The sequence below is a fragment of the Sminthopsis crassicaudata genome, chromosome 2, assembly GCF_048593235.1.
Source record: "Sminthopsis crassicaudata isolate SCR6 chromosome 2, ASM4859323v1, whole genome shotgun sequence".
Taxonomy (NCBI): Eukaryota; Metazoa; Chordata; class Mammalia; order Dasyuromorphia; family Dasyuridae; genus Sminthopsis; species Sminthopsis crassicaudata.
In genome coordinates, this window is record NC_133618.1 from 600,342,662 (window position 1) to 600,368,552 (window position 25,891).

Sequence of the window (25,891 nt, forward strand, 5' to 3'; positions counted from 1 at the left end):
TAAAGGGACCTTTTGGATGAAAGTTTGCATTATTTTGTTTTGTTTCTTGTATTCATTCTGTTTCATTGAGTTCTTTTGTGCTGAATTCACTAATAGGAATGTGGCGCAGCAACGTGGCACAGCAGAAAGAGCTGCTAGGTAGCGGTATAGTGCATGGAGTGCTGGGCCTGGAGTCAAGAATACTCATTCATCTTCCTGAGTTTAAATCCTACCTCAGACACTTATTAACTGTGTGACTCTGGGCAAGTCACTTAACTCTGCCTCAGTTTCCTCATCTGCAAAATGAGCTAGAGAAGAAAATGGCAAACATTCCAACATCTTTGCCAAAGAAACCCCAAATAAAAGAGTTGAACTTAGCTGGGGAAGGGGGAAAAGCAGCAGAAAGAAGTTTAGACTTGGATTCAGGAAACAAAAATAAATTTAAGTCCTACCAGTTATCTATGTGACCTTGTATAAGTTACTAGTTTCTTGGGGTTTAGTTTCATTCCTTAAAAAATGAAGCAATTAGATTAAGCATCTTCTCTAAGTTCACTTATCACATTACATCTATAATCCAGCACAAGTTCAAAAATCATTGACATTTATGATTCCTTATTTTCCTTACTCATACTTTTGATTCAGCAACAATAATGTTTTCTGTTTATAGTGAACATTCAATTTCCAAGCCATAATTGATAATAATTGCTGAGCACTCAGCAACTGTACTATGAGGTAGATCAAACCATTGCATAAACTAATTATATGAAGATCAGATTAATTTTCTATGAAATATTACACTTTTAACATTTAGAAAAGAATTTAAATGCATTAATATATTATTCAAGTTAAAAGCTCTTTTGTAAGGCAATGAAAGCTCCATCCATCCATCCATCATTCATTCAACAAATGTTTAAATATCTGCTATGGACAAGGCACTATGCTAAACTCTGGGGATTAAAAGACAACATCAAAAATAGTTCACATTTAACAATCTCATATCAGTTCAAAGTCCAATCTAAAGTTAAAGAATTAGATCCAATGCCATTAAGTAATAAAGATACCATTATATATTTGCCACCCATGAAAAATATATCTCAAAACTTTACTAAATCTAAGGAAAGCAGTGTACCTTATTTTAAATCCATTTCTCAAGTTGTCTTCTCGCAAACATCCCATGAGAGGAAAAAAACTAAAATTATAATATAAGCATCTGATCCTCATCTAATGGGTTCTGATGTTTCTCTCATATCCAGAAGATGGCAGAGTTTATTGGGACTTAAGTAATATTGATATTGTCTTGTTTCTAATGTTCAATAATATGGTAACAAATCAGTCAGTAAATATGTTTTTTTCTGTATTATAGATCATGAAAAGGCAATCCCTTCCAAATCTCAAGGTATGATATATTGTTCGTGAATATCTGTTTTTTGGTTTTTGTTTTGTTTTGTTTTATTTTGTTTGTTACAGAGTATACTCCTTCATAAAGAAAAAGGAAGAACAACTGAAGAGTTAAAATTCCTACAAAGATATGTTTCTATTTCAAAGAAACAAACACCTTTACATAACACATTTTTCTTGCAATATTCTTTTTAGACAATATTTCATTTATTATTCACAAGAACACATATCATATATGATTGCTAGCTTCTTCACTTTACAGATGAGGCAACTGAGGTTCAGGAAATTAAATAACCTGCCCACAGTCACTTACAGCTAGTAATTGGTGAAATCAGATCTCAAAGTAAGGTTTTCTATCTCAAAGTTCTGTACTTCACAATACACACACACACACACACACACACACACACACACAGAGAGAGAGAGAGAGAGAGAGAGAGAGAGAGAGAGAGAGAGAGAGAGAGACAGAGAGAGACAGAGACAGAGAGACAGAGAGACAGAGAAAGACAGAGACAGAGAGAGAAACAGAGAGACAGAGAGAGAGACAGAGAGACAGAGAAAGACAAAGAGAGAGAGAGACAGACAGACAGAGACAGAGAGACAGAGAGACAGAGAGACAGAGAAAGACAGAGACAGAGAGAGAAACAGAGAGACAGAGAGAGAGACAGAGAGACAGAGAAAGACAAAGAGAGAGAGAGACAGACAGAGACAGAGAGAGGCAGAGAGACAGAGAGAGACAGAGACAGAGAGACAGAGACAGAGAGACAGAGAGAGACAGAAAGAGAGAGACAGAGAAAGACAAAGAGAGAGACAGAGAGAGACAGAGAGACAGAGAGAGACAGAAAGAGAGACAGAGAAAGACAAAGAGAGAGACAGAGAGAGAGAGAGAGAGAGAGAGAAAGACAAAGAGAGAGACAGAGAGAGAGAGAGAGACAGAGAAAGACAGAGAGAGAGAGAGAGAGAGAGAGAGAGAGAGAGAGAGAGAGAGAGAGAGAGAGAGAGAGAACCTAAGTATTACCAAAGTTTTAACTTGTAATCCAGGAATCTGTGACAAATATGCCCAATAAAGTGAGTTCTTAGACAAATGATAAGACAAATGCATTAGAAGGTAGCAGAGGAAAGAAAGAAATCTCAAGATCCAAAGCCCTATTAGAACCTTGGCAATACCCCCAGAACAATGTTCCTTGATGATTAAGTTGGAGACCCAAGGGACACCATTAGGCTGCTTAGGAGAAAATCTTCTGTATACAATCAGTGCTTACTATGTACTGAAGTTTTTGAACAGTAGGGTAATAAGGTGAGACCTATCCTTAAGAATATCAATTTGGAAACTTGAGGATGATAGATTACAAGTAGAGAGACTGGATGAGATCTATTAGAAGATTAAAATATTAAAAGAAGATTAATGAAAAGGTGAAAAGCAAGGGATAGGATAGTTGTGAGGTGAGTGGTGAAATCTTTCATACAGATGTAAGAAGATTTGAGAAGATGGAATAAGTTTATTCTTATTGATCATCTCTAGTGCTTTTCTTTAGAAGTTACATCTAGACTGAAATATCATATTCTTCAATTAATTGTTTATTTACACTTGCTGACAACCCTAAGGGATTTTTGACAAGATTTGGGTTTTAGACTGAGGGTTTTGCTCAGTACAAAATTAAATAATTGCACTTTTCTTTCCCTACATAACCCAAATTGATTCATTTAGATCCCAGTAATTTCTTGTTAAATACTGCTGTAATGTTTTAATAGAAAGGCAGAAAAAAGAGAGAAGCGTTTATTAAGTGGCTATTATGTGCCAGGAATTGGGTTAAGCACTTTATAAATATTCTCTCTAGTGATCTAATACAATCTCTGTGAGGTAGATGATATTATTACCTCTAATTTATAATTGAAGAAACTGAGGCAGACAGAGGCCCAGGATCATATAGTTAGTTAGTGTATAGGGCTAGAGTTAACTCATGGCTTCACATGGCTTAATTTCAACTTAATTTCAACCACAAAACCATTTTTCATGAGGACTAGATTAATTATAATACCCTAAAGCCATTTTCAGATGACCTAGTATTAGCATAAAGTGGTAAAGTCTGATGCTTAGAGTTATGTTGAGAAAAAAAAATCAGCTGCCAACATAATTCATAGTTTTCATATAATCCCCCAAGGGAACTCAGTTGTATTTTTTTACCTATAATATGGAGAAACTCTATATGGGGAGACTGTATGATGTCAGGACCTGAGGGGAGAGAAATAAGACTAGAAAAATAGGTTATTGAAAGAGGAAGGAGTCCCATTCATAAAAGGAAGAAGGAATATTGATTGCCTGGAAAATTAAATTAAATACTAAATTTTTTCTTTCTTTGTGTTCAGGAGAATGGGCACCAGTGCAGCTAGTAGGAGGTAAAGGAAGATGTTTGGGACGAGTTGAAATTTATTACCAAGGAGAATGGGGAACTGTGTGTGACGATCTCTGGGATATGAAGCAAGCAAATGTTGTGTGCAGGCAACTAGGATGTGGCTGGGCCATTTCAGCCCCAACTGAAGCCCATTTTGGGCAAGGTTCTGGGAAAATTCTTCTGGACAATGTGCACTGTAAGGGAGATGAAAATTATCTCGAACAGTGTTCCCATATAGGCTGGTTTTCCCACAACTGTGGTCATGGAGAAGATGCCAGTGTCATCTGTTCAGGTAACTTCTAAAGCTATTTCTCAATAGTCTATTTTGTCAAGTGGAAAATATTTTTTAAATTAGTTGAAAACCTAAAAACCTGGCTAGTCATTGACTAATACCCAGAATTTTACTTTCTCTCAATGTTTCCAGATGCTGAAAATTCATCTATTGCACTATCAGGTAAGGGAAGAAGAAATGATTAAATACTCATATAGTAGACAAAAACAAAAGGGATAGAGAAACAGATAAGGAGAGAGATGTGGGGCAAGAGTGGGAGAAAGGAGGGTCCTAGGACTGTGTGGAGTTATGAAGAAAACCAGCCACTGAGTTAGAATGACAGTTTCTAGATCTTTTGCTGACTCATCCTGGCTAAGTAACACTGGACAAGTCACTCACATTCCCAGTCAGAGGTCCAGGAAATTCTCTATTACTATTACTTATTGTGTAAGAATTGATCATCTGTATTGATAGATGGAGTTTCTTCACTGTGGAGGACTATGCCATTAAGAGCAAGGGCCCAAACTATTTATCTATCTGTCTGTCTGTATATTTATCTATCTGTCAATCTATTTATCTGTCAATTTATTTATCTGTCTTTACATCTGTCTCTCTGTTTCTGTCAAACCATCTGTCACTAAGTGTCTGTCTGTCCATCTATCTGTCTCTTTTGGAGTGTCCATCTATTTATCTGTCTTTTTGATTGCCTGTCTGTCCATTCACCCATCCATCCATCTATCTATCCATCTATCTCTATGTGTCCTTCTATCTGTCTTTCTCTCTTTCAATTTATTTGTCTCTCTGTCCATGTATCTGTTTTTCAGCCTATTGTTTTTCTGTCCATCTATCTATATGCATATATATTCAGGTATGTATATATGTAGACATACATACATACATATATACATATGTGTGTATGTGTGTGTATATACTGCAAAACTTGGTCATTATTGTGTAATAGTGGGGATGTTGAATCTTATCTTTATTGAACTTTCCTAACATTCATAATTCATTGTATTTTCTCAGGTCATATAGTCAAAATATTTTAGAGTTAGTTATCTACTTATTTTATAAATAAAAATCCAAATATTCAGAGAAGTGAAATAAGAAAATAAGAAGAATCAGAAAAGTTTTCCAATTTCACATGTCATTAATTATTTCATTTTAATATCTATGTATTTCTAAAATGTCAAAAAAATACTATGGAAATGCATCTAAAAGCAAAATATGATTTTGTAGGAGGTGTTTGGAGTATTCCTATAGTTAGGGATTCTGAACTCTGGCTTGGTGGTTTGTGACATGATCCCAAATAGCCTGATTTAAAAAAAAAAGTCCTGTAACTTAGAGTCTATAAACTGAGATTTGAATTCTCATTCATGAAGTACTAATTGTGTGTACTTGAGGAAATCACTTGACCTCTAGGATTTTAATATGTAGTATGTGGATAATATCTGAGAAAGTGTTCCTGATAACCAATAATAGCAGCATTTATATAATACTTCAAGGTTTGCAAAGTGCTTTACAATTATCATCTCATTTTATCCTCACAACAACCATGGGAGGCAGGTACTATCCTTATTCTCCTATTAAAGGTGAGGAAACTAAGACAGAGAGGAGGAGGTTGCTCGGGGTCTTCACTTCCTCAGCTAGTTAAGTGTTTGGGGATGTATTCCACTTGTTCCTGACTTCAAATCCTACACTCTATCCTTTGAACCACATGCCTGCTTTAAACCTTTGAATTCTAAAGCATTATAAAAATATAAAGTATAATAAGATGACATTATTAGTGACTATAAGACAAGCCCTGAGGCATATTTGAAATAAGCAAAATGTGTGTGTGCGTGTGTTTGTCTGTGTGTCTGTGGCACCTGTATGGAATTTTGGAGATTATTTAATTCAATGCCCTAGTTTTTTCACTGCCTAGTTTTTAGGTCTAGGGAAAGTAGATCTTGTCCAAGCTATGTCCAATATATTATGAAAGCAGATTTAAATTGGGACTTTAGTGGTATCTCTCATCCACCCTATGTACATAAAGGGTCCATTGTTCTCACAGTGCCTCTTGACTTGCCAGTACAACACATCATGTCCCTACACCCGGATCTACTCTGCCCAGGCAGCCCCCAAACCTATCTCCCATCCTCTAAAGTCTAAACTCTCCTTCTGCCAAGCAAAACTCCTATTCCCCCACTGCTCTGATCTCAATAAGGCACCAGATTGAAAATGATAGATGGAGTCACAATAAAATGGCATTGGATTTGGCAGATTCTGGGATCCTCTCCATCTCCCATATTCTCTTATTCTGTATTAGCAGTTTAAAATGTTCTTTATACATATAAATACCTTCAGGGAATATCTGTTCTAAGAAGCCTGGAAGCAGCACTGAGTTAAGCCAAAGAAATGTCTCAAATGATTAATTTAAATAGTATGAACAGGAGGGAGATTTTTGGAGGAAGAAAGGGGTAAAACTAGGAGATATGTCCCACATTTAGATGACCACCTGGTTGGTTATTGTCCTTCATTCTCAAAGAAAACCAAAATGATATCACTCTTTTGGAATCACGTTGCAGTGTGTCCAGCTGTGGTTGATCAGACCAATATGAGTTTGGAAGTCTCTACCACAGAAAAAAGTCCATATGAACATTTGGGTACAGATATCAAAATGTATGTCTCTCACAGTTCTTTTGAGCTACTGCAATTCTGCTTTGCTCACAGAGTACAGGTCTTTTTTGACGCAGACGTGCCATAATGGGGGATTCTTTACCAGCATGTCCCATGTCACATAATCAATTCCAAAGTTCTTCAGAGAGAGGGAGAGATCTTGACAATGTACTGCCAAATATGAGTTCTTTCCTGAATTATATCATCCAGGAAATCAAATCCTTGCAAGAAAGAAAATATTCTCTCATTTTCATAATTGTTCTGTTAGCCTAAATCTATGTCCCTTCAATCATGTTTTCTTAAATCTAAACTCTTCTAAGAATGGGGAACATGAACCAGAAATTCATTTATTTAATTTCCTTTGTATTTAATGCTATGAATGAATATAATGCACCAAAATCTGAAAACTTCCTGTGTAGTTGTTGACTACCTTTATTCTTTCTGCTTACTTTGACAGGTGTTCCACTTGCTGCTCCTACAGTGATGAGTGGTGAGCTTCCTACCAACTTTGTGCTTATTAGTGGTGTATATGTCATTTAATTTATCATGTTTTATCATCATCTAACTGAAGTTCTAGAGAAAATAAATAAGGAAATCTTCTAAGAGATCAATTGGTAGTCAGAGAACCAGTCTTTCCAGCCAAAATGCTCACTAAAAATTTGTATTCTAAGGTTTTGCTTACCAAAAATTATTTCATATTTGCAGTCCTACCAGTTTACTGGAGAACAGTACACTGGATTCACAAAAAGGAAAGTCTGTGTCCCGATTCAGGCACTTACTTTTTGAGGCTAAGCAAGCTACTTAAACACTTGAGCCTGTTTCCTTAGTTGTTAAGTAGGATACTAAGAGCAACTGCCTACCTCATAATCAACATCAACATAACAAAACATCACATGTTGTGATAATCAAATATGATAATATTTGTACAACACTCTGTTTACCTTAAAGCAGTCGGTCCACTAACTTTTATTAAGTACGGACTATGTGCCAAATTCTGTGCTACAGGACTCTATAAATATCAGCTATCACTATTATTAGTTAATGTAATCAGGTAGAATAAGCAATCAATAATTGTCACTCTTCTGGAAAATCTTGGGGGAGACCAAGCTCAGATAGGTAAAGGCCAGTGCAAGAGCAAACAGTATATTTATTGCTTGTTGAAAGATACTTTATTTTCTTTACACTTTTAGGCATCTTGCTGAGACAAGAATATGTCTCAGTTTATTCATTTGTAAAATAATAATGTTTGTTAAGCCTCCACCCCCCAAGAGTTTTTATAAAAATCAAGTGGTTTGAGAAATGTGAAAATATTTTATCACTCCAATTGTACCCTACAGGTGTAAGGGTTGTTATATTCAGGAAGTAGAAGTGAGAATGCAGATAACATAGAAGAGACAATTTCCACTATTTTTTTTTTATTTTCAAAACATATGCATGGATAATTTTTCAACGTTTACCCTTGCAAAACCTTGTGTTCCAAACCCCCCTTTCTCTCAACCCTCTCTCCTAGATGGCAAGTAATCCAATAGTTGTTAAACCCAATATATGTATATATTTCCACAATTATCATGCTGCACAAGAAAAATCAGATCAAAAAGGAAAAAAATAGAAAGAAAACAAAATGCAAGCAAACAACAAAAAGAGTGAAAATGCAATGCTGTGATCCACACTCAGTCCCCACAGTTCTCTATCTGGGTGTAGATGGCTCTCTTTATCACAAGATCAGTGGAAGTGACTTCAATCTTCTCATTGTTGAAAAGAGCCACGTCCATCAGAATTGATCATCGTATAATTTTGTTGACAATTTCCACTATTATTTGTACTTCACTCCAATCCTGTGAAATAAGGACTATAATCATCTCCTTCTCCCTTTATAAATGAGGAAACTAAGTTTTAGGAAAAGCAAGTAACTTCCATGACAATATTACCATTCATATAAGGGAGAGGGTTTTCATTCAGCTGTTTCCTCATTTTAAGTTGAGTACTTTGAAAGTGGTATCAAACTCAGAGAGAAATGGGGAACCCTGAACCCTACTTAAGGATCTCTGTCAGTTACATAAAGACTTAGAAAACTACGTATTAACATTAACGTATTCTAATGTATTTTTATTTATTTTGTTAAATATTTTCCAATTGCATTGTAATCTTGTTCTAGCAGCACTCAGGAATATTGCCTATTTCATCTGGGCAGGCAATTGACTTTTTATTTCATTTTATTTTTCATGCAGTCCTATTTGGGACTGGCCATGTGTTTGACATCTCAGCACTATACTGCCATTACTAACAAAGCAATTTAAAGTGTATAGTCTACTTATGGTGGGCCACAGATGTCATCTTTGTAGAAAAAGAAGAGAACATTTATATATTTACCAGAATTTACATTGAAGCAGTAACTTGTTAATTAAAGCTAGTTACGAGACGATTAGAACTGCCTAATATAATCAGACAATAGAACAAAAGTACAAGAGAAGTTGACAAAACAATAGATATCTCAAATGAGTAGTTTTTTATTTTAAAGTTTTTTTTTTTATTTTCAAAACATATGCATAGATAATTTTCAACATTCCCTCTTGCAAAACCTTGTGTTCCAAAGTTTTTTCTTCTTCCCTTCCTCCCATCTCCTTCCTGATATGGAAAGTAATTCAATATAGGTTAAACATGTGCAGTTCTTCTATACATATTTCTACAATTACCATGCTGCACAGAAAAATCAGATCAAAAAGGAAAAAAATTAGAAAGAAAACAAAGATGAAAATACTATGTTGTGATTCACCTTCAGTTCCCACAGTCCTCTCTCTGGGTACAGAAGATTCTCTCCATCACAAGATCATTGGAACTAGCCTGAATCACCTCACTGTTGAAGTCAGGCTAGTATATATATTTATTTTTTAAAACAGTGGAACAGGTATGAGACTTTTAAAATTTTCTATATGTGCTTTATTCCCTAACCTTCTATGGTCGTACAAAATCTTGACAAGTTTATCTCTCTCACTCTATCCACCCTATCCAAGCACAAAAATTTCATGACTCATAAGAACTTTATTATAAATAAATAAACAGGAAATTGAGAACTTTTATTGTAAAGAAATAAACCAGAAATTGAGGCAATAAATGGCACACAAGATAGAGCACTAGACCTGGAGTCAGGAAAATTCATCTTCCTGAATTCAATTCAGGCTTCAGACATTTGCAAGCTGAGTGACTCTGGGCAAATCATTTAACTCTATTTGCTTCAGTTTCCTCAGATGGGAAATGAGTTGGAGAAGGAAATAGAAATCCACTCCAGTATCTTTGCCAAATGGGGTCATGAAGAGAAGAATGGGAACATGACTAAACAACAAACAGGAAACTGGCTGTAGGGTTGATGATTCAGTTAATTTTTAAAATATGTACTTAGTACCTATCATATATGCCAGTCACTGAGTTGTTTCTGGCCCTCAAGAAGCTTCCTTTCAATTAAGAAAGAAAGAAATACAAGAAAAGGTGATGAGGGAGAGAGCATGAAGATCCGAAAACGGGAGTTATCAAAAGTTCCTATAATTGGTAATAACTGAAAAGTACTTTGAAAGGTGACAGTGATAGCTGATTGATAATAAAAACCAAAAAATAACTTGTAAAATGTCTTCCTTCAACATTCAGGAAAATCTTCCTGTGGTGGCGTCATCTCAAATACATCTGGGGGAATTAGAAACCCTCCCCAGAATGAAATGCATGACAACATAACGTGCATTTGGGAAATAAAGACCAAGTTATCTGATCACATAATGCTGGCATTTCCTTATCTTAAGTAAGTACAAAGTACACTAGCAATACAGTGTCACTCTAGTTTTTATAATTCCCATCATTAGTTCTCTAGAGTTTCTCTTTGACAAAAGGGAATAAAATATCTTATATTTTCATTTGAAATGAAATCTACCCATATGTTTTGATTCATTTCATTTTTTAATTACAAAAATGTTTAATTATGAAATGTTATTCAAAGTTCTAATTATAATCATTATTACTTTTATTAGAATATTGTTGAATCAAAATATTATTTCATATAGATCAATTGACTGGGAGATGGATTTTATTTTTTCATACAGAAATTTGCAGAGCAGAACTTTTTATGGATTTTACCCAGACTTCATAAGGAAGTTGCAATTAGTTCCTTACATCTAATAAAAGTGAATTTGAACTTTGTCTCAGGGCAATGAAATTTAGATAACTTCAGAGAGCACCATATTACTGCAGGATAGAAAAAACTAAATTTAGCCTGTTAGGATTTTATCTGTGTGCCCCTGGTCCCCTGGTGATTTCTCCAGTCTGACTCTACTGTACTTCCTGCACTGTGACCTCCTCAGCAGTGATCTAGTGGTGCCCCAGGATTCCCTACCTCATTCCCCATCCAAATAAATTTATCTGAAACGAGTCATTTTGATGGCACAATTTGACCATTCAGCCTAGGGACATTTTGTGAAACATGGAACAGTTGCATTATCGTTATTGCTCTGGGAATAAAAATTAGCAGATCCATATCACTTTCACAGATATAAGTGGTCTCTTATTTATGAGTAGTTTTTATTCCAGAAGTTAATGTTAGTGCAATTGTTTGGAATTCTGACTGTCTTTGACCATTGAAACAATATTATGCAGTTAAGTCCCCATGCCAGCTCATGAAAGCCTATTTAATCTATAATGTAGTTGAACTCTGGTTTTAAGAGAACTAGGGTGAATTCTGAATCCAGAAAGTAGAGGAGGGCATGACTATGTGATATAGAAAGGAGAAAAAGGAAGGGGGAAAATGTTTGTTCTTCTTTTTCTGGCACAGGATTGGGCATAAGCAAAATTTAGAAATAAATAAAATTTGCCTGTGGAATAGTTTCATCTCCTTGCCCAATTCCTAGAGTTCCTGCTCAAGTCATCACTCACAATCTGTACTACTAAAGAGGCAAGTCACACAATAATAGCAACTCATATTTACATATATTTTAAGTTTTTACTCTCAGAAAATGTATGAACCAGGGCCTATTATTATCATCAATATTTTACAGAAAAGGAAATTAAGGTTTAGGTGGGTTACATAACTTAACCAATGACAGAGGCAGGAATACCCCACACTGTTCCCTCTGAATCCCAGTCCTGCACTCCTCACCATATTACACTGCCTTTCACTCATATAACTTCTCTCTTCCTCAGTTGACTCATCTGTAAAGGGTAGGGGAAGGTTAATAATAATAATATCTATTTTTCAAGGATACATAAGTCTAAAATAAGAAAATATATGCAAAGTACCTGCAGATCTTAATATGCCATTTAAATGTCAGAGTATCCAGTACTATCATATTTAAAAAACAAAATGTCTATAATTTACACAATATTTGTATAGTTCTCTAATAGAGAGAATGTGTATTTGCTTCCCTAGCCTGGACTGCACTAATGAATATTTTGAAATCCTGGATGGAGATCGATTTTCTTCTGATTCCTTGGGGAGAACTTGTAATGGGACCTACCTCACATACTCTTCTTCTTCTAACACAATGACGCTTGTGTATTATCGCAGTTTCAACAATATAGGAAAAAACTTTATGGCTTATTATTATTCTGTGGCCAAAGGTAAGTATTTTAAAATAACAAGACAACGTCCAGTTTCACAGCCACATACTCTTTTGCACTCTAATAATAAGCAAATAATGACATCCTTCTCTGAATGTGGTACTGTACCAGGTGTTAGTAGGGATATAAAATCAGTATGAGATATACTACCATTCTTCCAGTTCCTCCTCCTTCACTTCTTCTTCCTTCTCCTTCCCCCTCTTCTCCTCGTCTTCATCATCCTACTATTATAACGATGGGTACTACTCTTACTGCTAATAATAATAATAATTTGCATTTATATGGTAACCTACAACTTACCAAAACTTTCCCTTAAAGTAACTGGATTAGATAGTTATATCTATATACAACTACAAATCTGGGAAGATCAAGGTAATTTTTTTTTCCAGGAGGGCTAGCCTAAATGTATTTTGTATTTTTATCTTGAACCCTGTCCTATGTGATATTAGAAATATATATCACTCTGAAAAATCATCTATTTTGATTTCATTTTCTTATGTTTTAAAAATGTGCAATTGATGATATGAGAGACAGTATAACATAACAGATAACACATATTGGCTGTGTGACCTTGGGCAAATCACTTAACACTCTAAATACAAGAAGCAGTTGTACATATGTTGCAGAAAGAAAAGATGCTAATCTGTACTGACGGAGAGAGTCTCCTCATCTCTATACTAGTGAAATGGACCTGTAGGTCCAGGCCCTTTGCTAACATAAAATGTCACCAAAATGTTTTTGTAAGTGTTACTGGTATTAAGAGTACTGTAGCCTCACAGTGATTGCAACCTTATTGCCACATGATGTTTTTTCTTGTACTTACAGATACTGTTTCCAAGGCACCCGATGTAATAAGTAAGTCATATTCCATTTTTAATCTACTTTTTATAAATATTTTATATTATATTCTTACTTTATGGCTTAATGAGTATTAATAATTTATTTTATTCACTAATCAATTTCTATTTTCTTTGGTCAACCCCAATTTACAAATATTAGATGTACATGTTTTTGGAATGTAATTGCCCAACTATAATCATGTTGTGATTTTAAAGTTTTAAATGGTGAGATTTTACTTTTTAAACTATTTATTTATTGTAATCATCATGATTGATAATATGATAGCTGAAATGAATAATTCAATGTTCTGTCAAAAAGAAGATACCATTTATTAAAATACCACCACATATATCAATAAGAGTAAATGAAAGCAATTTTTTTTTCTTTTTTTTTTTTTTCCCTCTGAGGCTGGGGTTAAGTGACTTGCCCAGGAAGTGTTAAGTGTCTGAGACCAAATTTGAACTCAGGTCCTTCTGAATTCAAGGCTGGTGCTCTATCCACTGCGCCACCTAGCTGCCCCCAAATAAAAGCAATTCTAATGAATCAGAAGAAAATGCTTATTTGAGTTCATCAACAAGATATATTTTGACTATTTCTGTTCATAGGACTCTGTTTCCTCATCTGTATAACAAGGAGATCAAACTATGTGATTTCCCATGTCCCTCACAATTCTAAAATTTTATATTATACATTCAGCTCTAGGAAGGATCTTATAGATCATCTGATTCAACACCCCAGTTTTATAGATGAAAAACCTGGATTACAAAGCTAGGATTATAATGTAGGTCTTTTGTAAGGGCCCTTTAAATGGGCAGACACAGTGCATCGGGAGATTGAGGCCCAGAAGTAATTTCTGTGGATATTAGGACTGCCCTTGGGCGGGATCCTGGCCATATTGAGATAGCTTCGTAATGGATGACTCTCTCGCTGATTGGCTGTGTGTGTGACCTCACAGGCCCTATGTAAGCCCACTGCAGGCAGCAACCGCCCTCTTTAACCTCCTGCTGTTCACCCTGGCTTCCCAGCCTGGGTGGCCAAGCCAAGATGGGTAGCCGAAAGAGGTAAGGATTTTGGTAGTGAACACATGGGTCTTCTGACCAGGTGTTCACTCAGGAACCAACAAGTCAGGGCATCAGTCAGGGCATTATGTGAGTAGGTATAATAAAGGCTTTTAAGATTACACGTGGCTGTTCTTGAGTGCGCTACCGGTTATTAAGCTATGATTCAAGAGATTGTGGCCAAGACCTTAGAAGGCCTCAGAGGAGGCGAGCCAGGTAGAGCTCACACTGCAAAGGACAGTGGTCAAAGGTACTCTGGTGGGTCTAGGACAGACTAGTAATTGTAACTGCCAGGAGAGCACGTTACAGTCTTTTGGCAGAGTTATATAGGATGGAATAATTAGAAGTTTACCACAAGGAACCAACATTTACAGGACACTGTCCACAGTTGTAAACCTTCATCAGGTAAAGTTTTTAAAAATTAACAACAAAAGCAAAATAAACTGAACCTATCACTGAGGAAAAAAAATAAAGTAGGAAACTATGCAATACAATGCTTTTTCCAACTTAACCTCTGAAGACTGAATTTCTTTATTGAAACACTACCCTATTCCTTCCCTAGGCAGCTGCCTTCTTAACAACAGCCTCATCACACCCTGGGATCTCTGCCAAAAGGAGCTGGAATCCCAGGGCTTGTGTCTTTCCACTGACAGGACCCCATAAGGCCTAATGTGCTAAGTTTTTTTCATCCTACAATTCAATTTGACTTATTATTTATCCCCAGTCCTTTTTGTGGCTCTTATCGAGACTGCCAAAAAAGACCAACTGCATCTCTGTCCTCTGACTACAGATCCAGTGTTCTTATCTAATTATTATTCTGCATTTGTTTTAAACACAGAATGACAATGATTAAAATTTATTAACTTTTTAAATGAATGGAAAGGGTAGAGCATGAATCAATCCTACTGGGTTCCAAAGCATAAAATGAGAAATATGTCCAAAATAATGTCAGATCTTGAAGCAACGTATGGAAGCTGTAAAGAAGGAAATTTAATTTTGATTAAAAATGACTCCCCACCATCTTTGAAGAATCCCCAACCATGCTTAATTCACTCCCAACTCTATTCAGTCTTCAAACTTTTTTCTCTTTCTTTCTTTCTTTCTAATTATCTTCCCATTGTGATGAAACCTCTTCCCTGATGTCCCATTCTCTAGATTGATGACTATGTCTTTTCTAGCAGGACTTCAGTTAGGCTCTCTTCACTCCTGTCTCAACTCCCTCTCTGGAGTTTTTCTTCTCTTTATCCACTACTTCCCAGATCTCCTCTATGTATTGGTGTTCTTTCATTAGCATGTAAACTTCAAGAGGTTAAAGCCTATATTTGCTTGTAGTTGTACCCCACTACTTAGAACAATAACTTGTCACATAGAAAATGCTTAGTTTATGCTTTATCTATCGATCTATTATATTGAGGCAGAACAATTAGATATTAATTTTAAAAGAAATTATAATTAATTTTTAAAGTCTCATTTTGTTTTGGGATTTGGGGGGGTTTCTTGTATCCCCAGCCATTCCAACAACACCCAGGATAATTACAGCAAAAGCAGGTAAACAGCATGAACACCTCTTTTGGTTTACTAAATTGCTTTCTACCCCAATGATTGGGTCCATGCAGAATCTATACCATTTGTAGATTGATGTGTCTAAGACATCACCCAGTTGATTTGACCCAAATAGACTAATGTAGTCAGGATCATTCAAAACAACGAGGAATGTTGATTCTGACTTCAAATATGATGATGATGATGATGATGATGATGATGATGATGATGATGATGATGATGATGGGTAATTGGCTGCTTCTCATCCTCACAGAGGAGGTTATAATTTTTCTAATAATGTTGTGCATGAGCCTTCACTTGGTATAATTTCCCCTTGGTTACCAATAAATCAGCCATGGTTAGCTAGCTTTTAGAAAAAGCTACCATATACTAACCATTTAATATATCATGAACAATTGCTATAGAAACATTACCCCAAGGATCGGGGACACATTTCCCCATAAATACCTACAAGAACTATTGGGAGAATGGTCATAAACAACAAACAAAAGTAAAGCACATTTATAGAGAATGTGGATGGCAAAAGGATAAATCAGAGCTCTTGATTACTGGAAATCCTTGTCCTCCTTCATAAAATCCTCATGGAAGCTTGGGAGGTAGCTCTCTGATAAGCTCTGAAGATTAGTACTTTTGTAGAATATCTTCCTTTTGTTTTTTAATATTTTAAAGAAAATAACATATCACTCAAAGTATGCCTATTATCTCTTGGCCATGAAAAAAATCTATTGAATTTGAACATTTAAAATTCTGAAGCTGCTATTCAACAAATTCTAGGGGTTCAAACTGCCTCATTTAAATAATTATTTATTTCTCTGAGAAACCTTTGTCACATTCTAAGGACCATTGTAAATTAGTACCTCCCTATCATTTGAATAAAATCATTTGGAGAAATAGGCTAACCACCAAAATAAAATGGTGTTAATTAGTAACTTCAAGCAAAGTAAACAGTCAACTGCAATTTTTCAAGAAAGATAAACTTGATTTCAAGATTTGAAATTTAATTCCAATTATTTTTAAAAGATGGGATGAGAGAGAATAATATTTCAGGATTCCTAGATTGAAAGAAAGGGAGTCATTGTGTTTCATAGTTATAGTCAACATATGTCTGTCTTTAGGAAACTGGCCAGAACTGAAACTTGTTGATGGTCCTGGGAAATGTGCAGGAAGAGTTGAAGTCCTTTATCAAGGGAACTGGGGCACTGTCTGTGATGACCTGTGGGATCTTAATGAAGCAGACGTGGTATGCAGACAGCTCAAATGTGGGCAGGCTGTTTCTGCGCCAGGGAAGGCTCATTTCGGCCAAGGCTCAGGTGAAATTCTCTTGGACAATATGCAGTGTGCAGGAGTCGAACGTTACCTTGGGCAATGCTCCCATGCTGGTTGGTCTGAACACAATTGTGGTCACCATGAAGATGCCAGTGTCATCTGCTCAGGTACACCTTCATCTATCAAAAAACCCACTTCCTTCATTATATCTCCTATAGAATAATTATACTGATATCCAAAAAAAGATGACAAAGACAAAAAGAATAATTAAATGAAAATTTGTTTGTTATACAAACAATAAGGAAAACAATGATTAGAACAATTAAGTCAAAATTCTTGATAGTTACATAACAGAAGCTAGATCTTTCCAGCGATTAAGTAATATATAAGTATGCAAGGAATTTGAGATTTTAGAAGAGTGAGGAGTTTCTAGGGGGGGATTCTCTTCATTTCTGAAGATCTCAACTTGTCTATGTTTTAGTAGATAAATCCTGAGTTTTCCTGAGGTACATAAAATTAAGTGTTATACCCAAAATTACACAATTACTAATCTTCAGAAAAGAAATTTGAATTCAGGTCTTCTTTATTCCAAATCTAATATTACCCCACACTGACTCTTTTTTCAAGATATTTAAGCAATACTTTGGAGCAAACATTTATGGAAGTTTTGTTGACAACATTCTACGTCTATAAGTTAGCTTTAAGAAAATTATTACTCTCTTATTTCACTCATGGTCAATCTTATACAAAAGGAAATATCATAAACATGCTGCCTTAGTAAATGCTTAGCAAGAAGCAATCTCAAATCTCTCTTACCTTTTTAATTTAAATTTCCTAAAACAAACATTGACAGGCATTTTTTTTATTTCTCTATATAAACAGATGCTGAAGTTTCAAATGACACCAATCCAGGTATGTCTAAAATTAAATTTCAGAAACACGTAATGAGACATTGTTCACCCTATCTTGATATTGTTCCAAATTATATGTTTTTCCAGCACCTAATTTAATTTAAATCAGTTCAAAAAGCATTTTGGCTACTCTTTGGTTTAATTAAGCATTCCCCAAAACTCCAAAAATTCTATCAGACACTGTTTCAATAACCAAAAAATTGGGGGTTCAACAAAGTACCTGAAATTTCTTATGCTGATTCTTTGGGGGCACTGTTGAATCAAAAGTTCTAGATGTAGAATAATTACATTATTCAAAAGCCAAAACAAAAAAAATTGTCCAAAGTGCCAAAATTTAGAGAATGCTGTCAGCACCTGTACTCTATTAACAAGTGGCACAATAGAGCTAAGCATAAATTTAAAAGAGTAATTAAATTAGGAAGTTACCTTATGAACTACTCTTTCCCCTGCTATGGTTTCCCCAGCCATAGCATTGGGCAGAGATCTGTAAGATCCTGAAGTCTTTGTCTCTTGCTGCAGGGTCTCTCTTACCATTGGGTCTTTTGAAATCTGAAATCTCATCCCCCACTTCTCCAAAAACCTCCTTTGACTGTATTTCTCTCACAAGAATTGCTCTCCATTCTTCTTGTAATTCCATTCAACAACAGAAGCAGTGCTTGACTCATTTTGTTAGAATTAAATTGTCATGAATACCAAAGGCTACACTTTTGATAAACACATGAGCCACAGAAATAAACTCTGTCTTATTGACTCAGACTACACATCTTTTCTCAGTCTTTTGCTCAGTAATATATTGAGAGCCCCTGAAGACTGTCTTTGGACTCTTTTTGTATCCCTCAGTATGCAGCATGATGCCTGGAACATAGCAGGTGTTTAATAAATATCTATTAAAAGAATGAATGAATATGTTACTCATCATCAAGAGGAATGCATAAGAGATCATGTAGAGAGCTCAACTTTAATGAGTCATCACTGCTGATAAATCAAAGCACATATCTTACTAACAGCATCACATTTTGTAGACAAAATGGTACACTTGCCGTAAAGGCAGAAGTTCTGACCTCTTGTGAAGAGAGCACAAAGAAGCTTAATCCCCTGAGACCACATTGCTTGTATTAAAAATGTACAAGAATCTGGCTCAACTAAAACAGTTACTTCTCACCTCCAGGATTGTACTCTTCAAGGCACAGGTTACTAGAATCATCACATTGAGAATTGGAAGGGACTTTAGAGATCACTTAATACAATCCTCTCCTTTTAAGATAGAGGAATAAGACAACTAACTTTCCCAAGATAGAAGTGAGTAAGATTAGAAATCAGGCCTCTGTTCCTACATCTTATTCATTTTTGTACATCCAGCAGCTAACCCAGTAATTTATATGTAGTCTTTTCCCTACTATATCATATAATCCTTGTTCTTAGAATAAAGTATGCATCATACTTTCCATAGATTCACAATAAATAATTTTTTGTCTTTAGAAGACTGGCCAAAAGTTCGACTGGTGAGTGGCTCGGGGCAATGTGCAGGACGAGTGGAAGTCCATTATCAAGAAGTCTGGGGCACAGTTTGTGATGACCTGTGGGATCTAAATGAGGCTGAGGTGGTATGCAGACAGCTGGGGTGTGGACATGCTGTGTCAGCCCCTGGAGAAGCACACTTCGGCCCAGGCTCAGGAAACATCCTCTTGGACAATATGCAGTGTGCTGGGACTGAAAGCTACCTGGGTCAGTGCTCCCACTCTGGATGGTCCAATCATAACTGTGGTCATCATGAAGATGCTGGCGTCATCTGCTCAGGTATTCATTACTCTGTGAGGAAATCCATTTCTAAAGTCTCATTCAAATGCCATCGTGTCTAAAAGCCACAGGGGCCCAAATTAGGAGTAACTCCAACCCTTTCCAAGCTGCCCATTCATCCTTCACTAATTGAACTGCTGAATATCTCCAGTAAAAATATTTTTGACATATTGCCCCATGCACAGCCTATCACTGCCCTACAGAATTAATTCTAGCTTCTTCACTTTGTATTTGCTTTTTTAAAATAATATTCTATTTCTCTACACAAGCAGGTGCAAGAAACTTTACTACTACACCTGCAGGTATGTTAAAGGTCATATCATATTCTTATATCATATCTTCTAGCTTCTGAACTTTCCTAGTATTGGGAGCTACTCTTATTACACTTTTGCATCTTACCTTGTATTTATTAACAGTCACTCATATACATGTCTTACTGCCCTTACTGCATTATAAGCTCCATTAAGGAAGAGAAAATTTCTTGTTCACCTTTGTATGTCCAACAGCTAACTCAGTGATTTATATGTAGTAAATATTCTACATATCTGAATCTATAATGAAATGTTCAACCAAAAAAAATACATATGTATACTTATAAATGTATAATAAATATTTATATAACAAAACTATACTTAGTTCAGTGAAATGTTCAACCAACAAATATCTGTATACGTAATTGAATTCATAAAATATATGGTATATATATATATATATATGATTATATATATATATTACATATATATATATATATATAATATATATATATATATATTATATATATATATATATATATTATTCTTGTTGAGTTGTTTTTCAGTCATGTCTGACTCTATATGACCATATTTGGGGTTTTCCCAGTGGTTCGCCATTTCCTTCTCCAGCTCTTTTTTGCAGATGAGGAAACTAGGGCAAACAGGGTAAAATGACTTGCCCAAGCTCATACAACTATTAAGTATCTGAAGCTGGAACTAAATTCAGGAAGATGAGTCTTCCTGACTCAAGGCTAGAAGTATTTCTATCCACAGTATCACCTATATATACTGATGTATATGTATTCATACTGTATATGTATATATGTATATAAACATACATATATACATTTATATATACACACACATACATATTTAAATATGTATGTGTGTGTGTGTTGGTTAAACATTTCATGGTGCTAAGCATCAATCAAAAAAATGATCATTGTGGTTAGATCAAAGATAAGGAATTAAGCATTACTGGAAGAGAAACTTCAATGATGATGATGACAATGAGAAATGGCAGAAGGTTTTTCCTATAAGTTTTAAAATCCAGATATTTTAAAACTAGCAAAGATATAGCCAGCAGAAGAAAGGCAGTGTTTCTCATAGCTTAAGACTCCTACCATGACTTAGCTTCCTCAGCTTCATATGATCTCTGTCCTATAACATCTAATAATCAGTCTTCTATGGGAAACAAGAAGATATAATAGTAAACTCTAATAATAATAAGTCCCTCCATCTTCAGTTCTCGCTAGATCTAACTGGACCCTAGTACAGATACTTCCTGAATAGCATCTTATAGACCAGGTTCCTCAGGATACAAGGGAGAGCAAAATGAGAGAGGGAGAATAATTCATGAAAGAGATGGATTCTAAGCAAATGTTTGTTCTCTGATGTTTAAAGTCTGAAAAACAAATGTCTTAAATTTATAAAATCAGTTGCCAAATTTTATTTCTACTTTCAAATCTCAGAAAAACGATATGTAGATGATGTATCAATAGATGGGTAAGTAGACACATAAAATGTATAGATATATGCATACAGCCACCACCATAGTTCAGGCCCTTGATACTCCCCTGAATGTTCTTCAAATAGAGAAGGAAGAAGCAGATAGGTGGATTAAGGTGAAGGAACAAACTTAAAAGAATATCCATTTATCACTTCCTGCCTTTTTCTGGCCATACTAAGGACATTAGCTCTACCACAAATAAAATTTGAGTAAGATTGATTAAGAAAAAATGACCCAAATAAAAAGCTAAGAAAATAATAGTTTCCTTGATAATCAGTAGTAGAATTAAGCCATATACTTCCAACCTGGGGAGACCCAGTGTAAATTTTTTTTTAAAGATACAGAATAAATTGGAGAAAATCACAGAAAGAAGACACTTACATTAAGGGTGATAGGGAAAGGCTTACATTAAGGGTTTTAGGAAAAGGCTTCTTGTAGAAGGTAGAATTTTAGCTGGGATTTGAAGGAAGCTTATGAAATCAAAAGATAAACGTGAGGAAGGGAATTTCAGTCCTGGGGGACAGTCAGTGAAATGCCCAGAACTGGAAGATCGACTATTCCGACTATTCCTTCCGTATGAAGGTTATCAGAGGCCAGTGTTATGTAGAGTATGTGGAGCAAATGACCCAAATAAAAATATAAAGGAGGAAAGTTACAAAGAGTTTAAAAAGTCAAACAGGATTTTATACTTGTTCCCAAAAGTAGCTGTTAAGAGTTTATTGAATGGGACTGGAAATGGGGTGGGTTAGTGATATGGTTAGACCTAAATTTTAGGAACACTATTTTGATTGTTGAGAATAAAAAATGGACTGGAGTGAGGGAGGGAGGAATTTGTTTCTTTATTTATTTTCCCTTAGGCTATTATTCATTTCCTTACTTCTCTTTCTAGGTTCTCCAGAATTTTCCAAAGATTACACAAAAGGTATATCTATTTTTTTTCATCTAAAATTTCAGAAGGAATGTAATTCAAACTACCTTGATGGTAATAGAGATATCAAGAATCTACCCACAATGCTCTAGATTTTAGAATATGTTTTGAGAACCCTCCTTGTGGCATTCTAGAATGGTGAGGGATTGCCATAGTTAAGAAAAAGAAGAGTGAGCTTATCTATGATTTTGTTGCAAACTATTGGGATAGTTAATGATTCAGGATAAGGCCAGAGAAAATAATCTCAGTTGTACACTTGCAGACCCACATTACAGCTTTAAGCATTAGGGGAATGAACAAATCATGCCTACTTACTTTTCAGCCTTATTTACACAATTATGTCTCACTTTATGATTCAACCAAACTGAACAATTTATTAATACATCTTGTTATTTTCCCACCTCCATCCCTTTTTTCTTACTGTTTCCCATGTAGGAAAAGTACTCCCCCACCTCCATATTCCACTGAGAATTGTATTGATCCAATCTAAATACCATATTCTTTGGAAGGCCTACTTTGAATCCTCCCAGACTTCATAAATACCTTGTTCATGCTCCTTTATAGAATTAACATATTCCATTTTGTACTTCATTTATAAGAGTTTCTTTCCATTTTCTCCATACAGCTCTATTCCATACTGTTCTCTGCTTTATGGTTCTGCCATTCTCCTTAGCATCCAGGAGACGGCACTTGTTCCTTTTACTAGAGAATCAGTTTGCTAAACACTGGACCAAAGAAGAGCATTGGAAGTGTGTTTAACTGAGAAATAGCCTCCAGTTTTTCTGTTGCACTCACATACTTCCAAAACTCACACAAAAGCCATTTCTTAGAGGAACTTTCATAATCTTTCTATTCATTTTATCAGTAACCTTTTCCTCCAATTCCATGTAATCTGATTGTCATTTCCATTTACTTCTCCCAAGCATTTATTTATGTGTTATATATTCTGCTTGATCAATATTTTCTATTGAGTCTAAAGGATCTAGGGATTCGGAATACTTCATTCTCCTTTTCCAGGTGTCCACTCTCAACAACTCAATGATATAATTCCAATTACCTGGGTTTTCTTCTTGAAACCTCTAGAATAGGTGAAAGGGTGAGACCTAGCATCAGATATCAATAACTCATCCATAGTGCTCTATATTTTAGAATGTGTCCTGAGACCCCTCTCTTGTGGCATTCTATAGAATGACAGAGGTAATATTCTATATATAATCATGCCTTAACCTATGTATTAAATTATAAACTACTTGAAGATAGGGTAAAAGTCAAGTTCAGTGCACATGTATTTATTAAGCACTTACTATATGCCTGGCTCTCTACTAAGAACTAGAGATACAAGTGATTAGTTGGTTGGTTGGTTGGTTATTGTCCTTTGTTCTCAAAGGGGACCAAAATGGTATCACTATGTTAGAGTCAAGTTACAGTGCTTCAACTGTGACTGATCAAAAACCAGTACAAGTTTGGAATGCTCTCCTACAAGTCAAGCACAAAAGTCCATGTGAACATTGGGTGTGGATTCTCTGACTGCACATCTCACATTTCTTTTGAGTTACTTCAGTTCTGACTTGGTCATAGTGCTCAGTCCCCTCTCTAATGAAGACACAGTCTTGTACTAGTGTCTCCCAATATACAATCAATTCTCAAGTTCTTAAGAGAGATCTTAGCATATTCTTGTGTCACTTTTTCTGACCACCAAATGAGTGATTTTCCTGTGTGAGTTCTCAAAAAACAGTCTTTTGGCAAGTGTACATTTGGCATTTAAATAATGTGTTCAGTTTTATGCTAGTAGTAATGATTCAAAGCATTTTTGTGAAGCCCTGAACATTATTTATGGGTCAAAGACCTTTGATGCATCCCAACTACTCAGTGCTGAGGGAACAACATTGATTTCTGATAGACATTTTCCTAAAGAGATGGGCTGAACACTTCTGTAGTATTCTCAACAGACCATCATCAGTCAATGCTCAAACCATTAACTTTATCGCAGGCTAACTTCAATCCCCAGGTAAAAGTCAATCTCTCTCCAGCTGAAGTTCCAACTGAAAAAGAGGTTTTGAACACTATTAGGCTTCTTTCCTGTAGCAAAGAACCTCGTGCTCATTTTACTACACCTGACATTCAAGGTCGGGGTCCTATGGTAAAAAATAAAAATAAAAATAAAGCTGACTGAAATTTTCCAAGTTATTTGGCAAGAGGAGATTATCCTCCAGGAGTTGAAGGATGCCTCTATTGTCCATCTCTACAAAGATAAAGGGAATAGATTGTCCTATTACAATCATAAGGGGGCTTTCTCCTAGTCATTATTGGCAAGACTCTTGCCAGAATCCTCCTTAAAAGGCTGGTCCTTCACCTGGAAGATAGTCATCTAGCTGAGAGCCAGAGTGAAGATACAAATATAAGCAAAAGGAAAGACCTCAACAAGTGTATATTCTAATGACAGAAGACAGCACATTAAAGGGACCTGAAATGGGATGAAGGAGATAGCTTCAAGGGTGGCTGGGGACAAAGTCCAGAGGATGAAAGATGACTGGTCCTGGATCTTCCTTAAAATGAGGCCCTAAGAGGAACCAATAGGAGAACAAAGTTTGAAGGGCAAAAATAAGATAGCAAGAAGTCTGCAGGACTGTCTCCAGTAGTGTGGAGAGTGAAGCATGGCTACTCTGGGCCCTTTCTCAAAATGGAAATCTAATTTATTTCTACATCACTCATACTGTCTAGAACAGTGACATTTGTTAAGTTGTACTTAATACTTATTTGTTGAATTAGGACTTTTAGTCTGGATTCTGGGAACTTGTTTAGTTTTTTGGTTTGTTTTGGTTTTTATCACCACATTTCAATATGATGATTTTTTTTTTGTAATCCTATCCATTTTATTTCAAAATGTATGCATTTAAAAGCGCAAATTCACACACACACATACACACACATACACACACACACACACACACACACAGTGAGTCCCTGTTATAATGCTAACTCTTTCAATCAAAGAAAGTAGAAGTGTTCTGGGGTACCACTCTTTAGGAGACATTAACCAAATGTAGATGAATTAGATGGGGACAAAATATTGAATCTGCCCCAGATGAGGTAGTTCAATGATGCTGCAAGGGTTAAAAGTTAAAAGGTATAGTGCTGAAGCATCTTCCAAGAATCAAATTCAGCACATATTTTGGCTTTTGGCTGATTTGGTGTCCCTTAGCAGTAGAGAACTTTAATTCTAAAATTTCCATAAGTCATTGCCTGGTTTGAATTCTATGGAAGTAAATCTACATTGCTACATTTCTTTCTTTTGTTTTAGGAGAAAGTAATTCTTGTGGAGGTGTGATTTCAAGTCTTTCTGGCTCATTTTCTAGTCCATGGTATCCTGGAAATTATCCAACAGATATACAATGTGTCTGGGAGATACACGTGGATAGGAAATTCCATATTGAGCTCATGATTCCAAATTTGAAGTAAGTAAATAATTTATA

At 35.5% G+C, this 25,891-nt stretch overlaps 2 protein-coding genes across 2 annotated transcripts in view; both read left to right on the plus strand.

Moving 5' to 3' along the window:
- The first annotated feature begins 98 nt into the window (after positions 1–98).
- On the plus strand, positions 99–19,791 carry LOC141552986 (putative DMBT1-like protein). Its single transcript, XM_074284863.1, has 5 exons — positions 99–138; positions 1,343–1,375; positions 3,745–4,062; positions 16,871–17,207; positions 19,431–19,791. Exons 1-5 carry the CDS (start codon positions 99–101, stop codon positions 19,789–19,791), a joined length of 1,089 nt encoding a protein of 362 aa, XP_074140964.1.
- Positions 19,792–24,381: 4,590 nt separating this feature from the next.
- Positions 24,382–25,891, plus strand: part of LOC141552987 (putative DMBT1-like protein) — an 18,285-nt gene continuing 16,775 nt past the window's right edge. The window contains exons 1-2 of the mRNA XM_074284864.1: positions 24,382–24,544; positions 25,720–25,873. Of these exons, the coding sequence (XP_074140965.1) occupies positions 24,382–24,544; positions 25,720–25,873 (317 nt within the window). The remainder of the gene's footprint in view (positions 24,545–25,719; positions 25,874–25,891) is intronic.

Bases quoted from the DNA above. Each gene is read 5' to 3' on its own strand.
- LOC141552986 (XM_074284863.1), top strand. From the start codon at position 99: ATGTGGCGCAGCAACGTGGCACAGCAGAAAGAGCTGCTAG. The intron at 1,376-3,744 runs GTATGATATATT...CTTTGTGTTCAG, and splicing joins AATCCCTTCCAAATCTCAAG to GAGAATGGGCACCAGTGCAG. The intron at 17,208-19,430 runs AAAACCCACTTC...GCCAAAAGTTCG, and splicing joins GGTACACCTTCATCTATCAA to ACTGGTGAGTGGCTCGGGGC.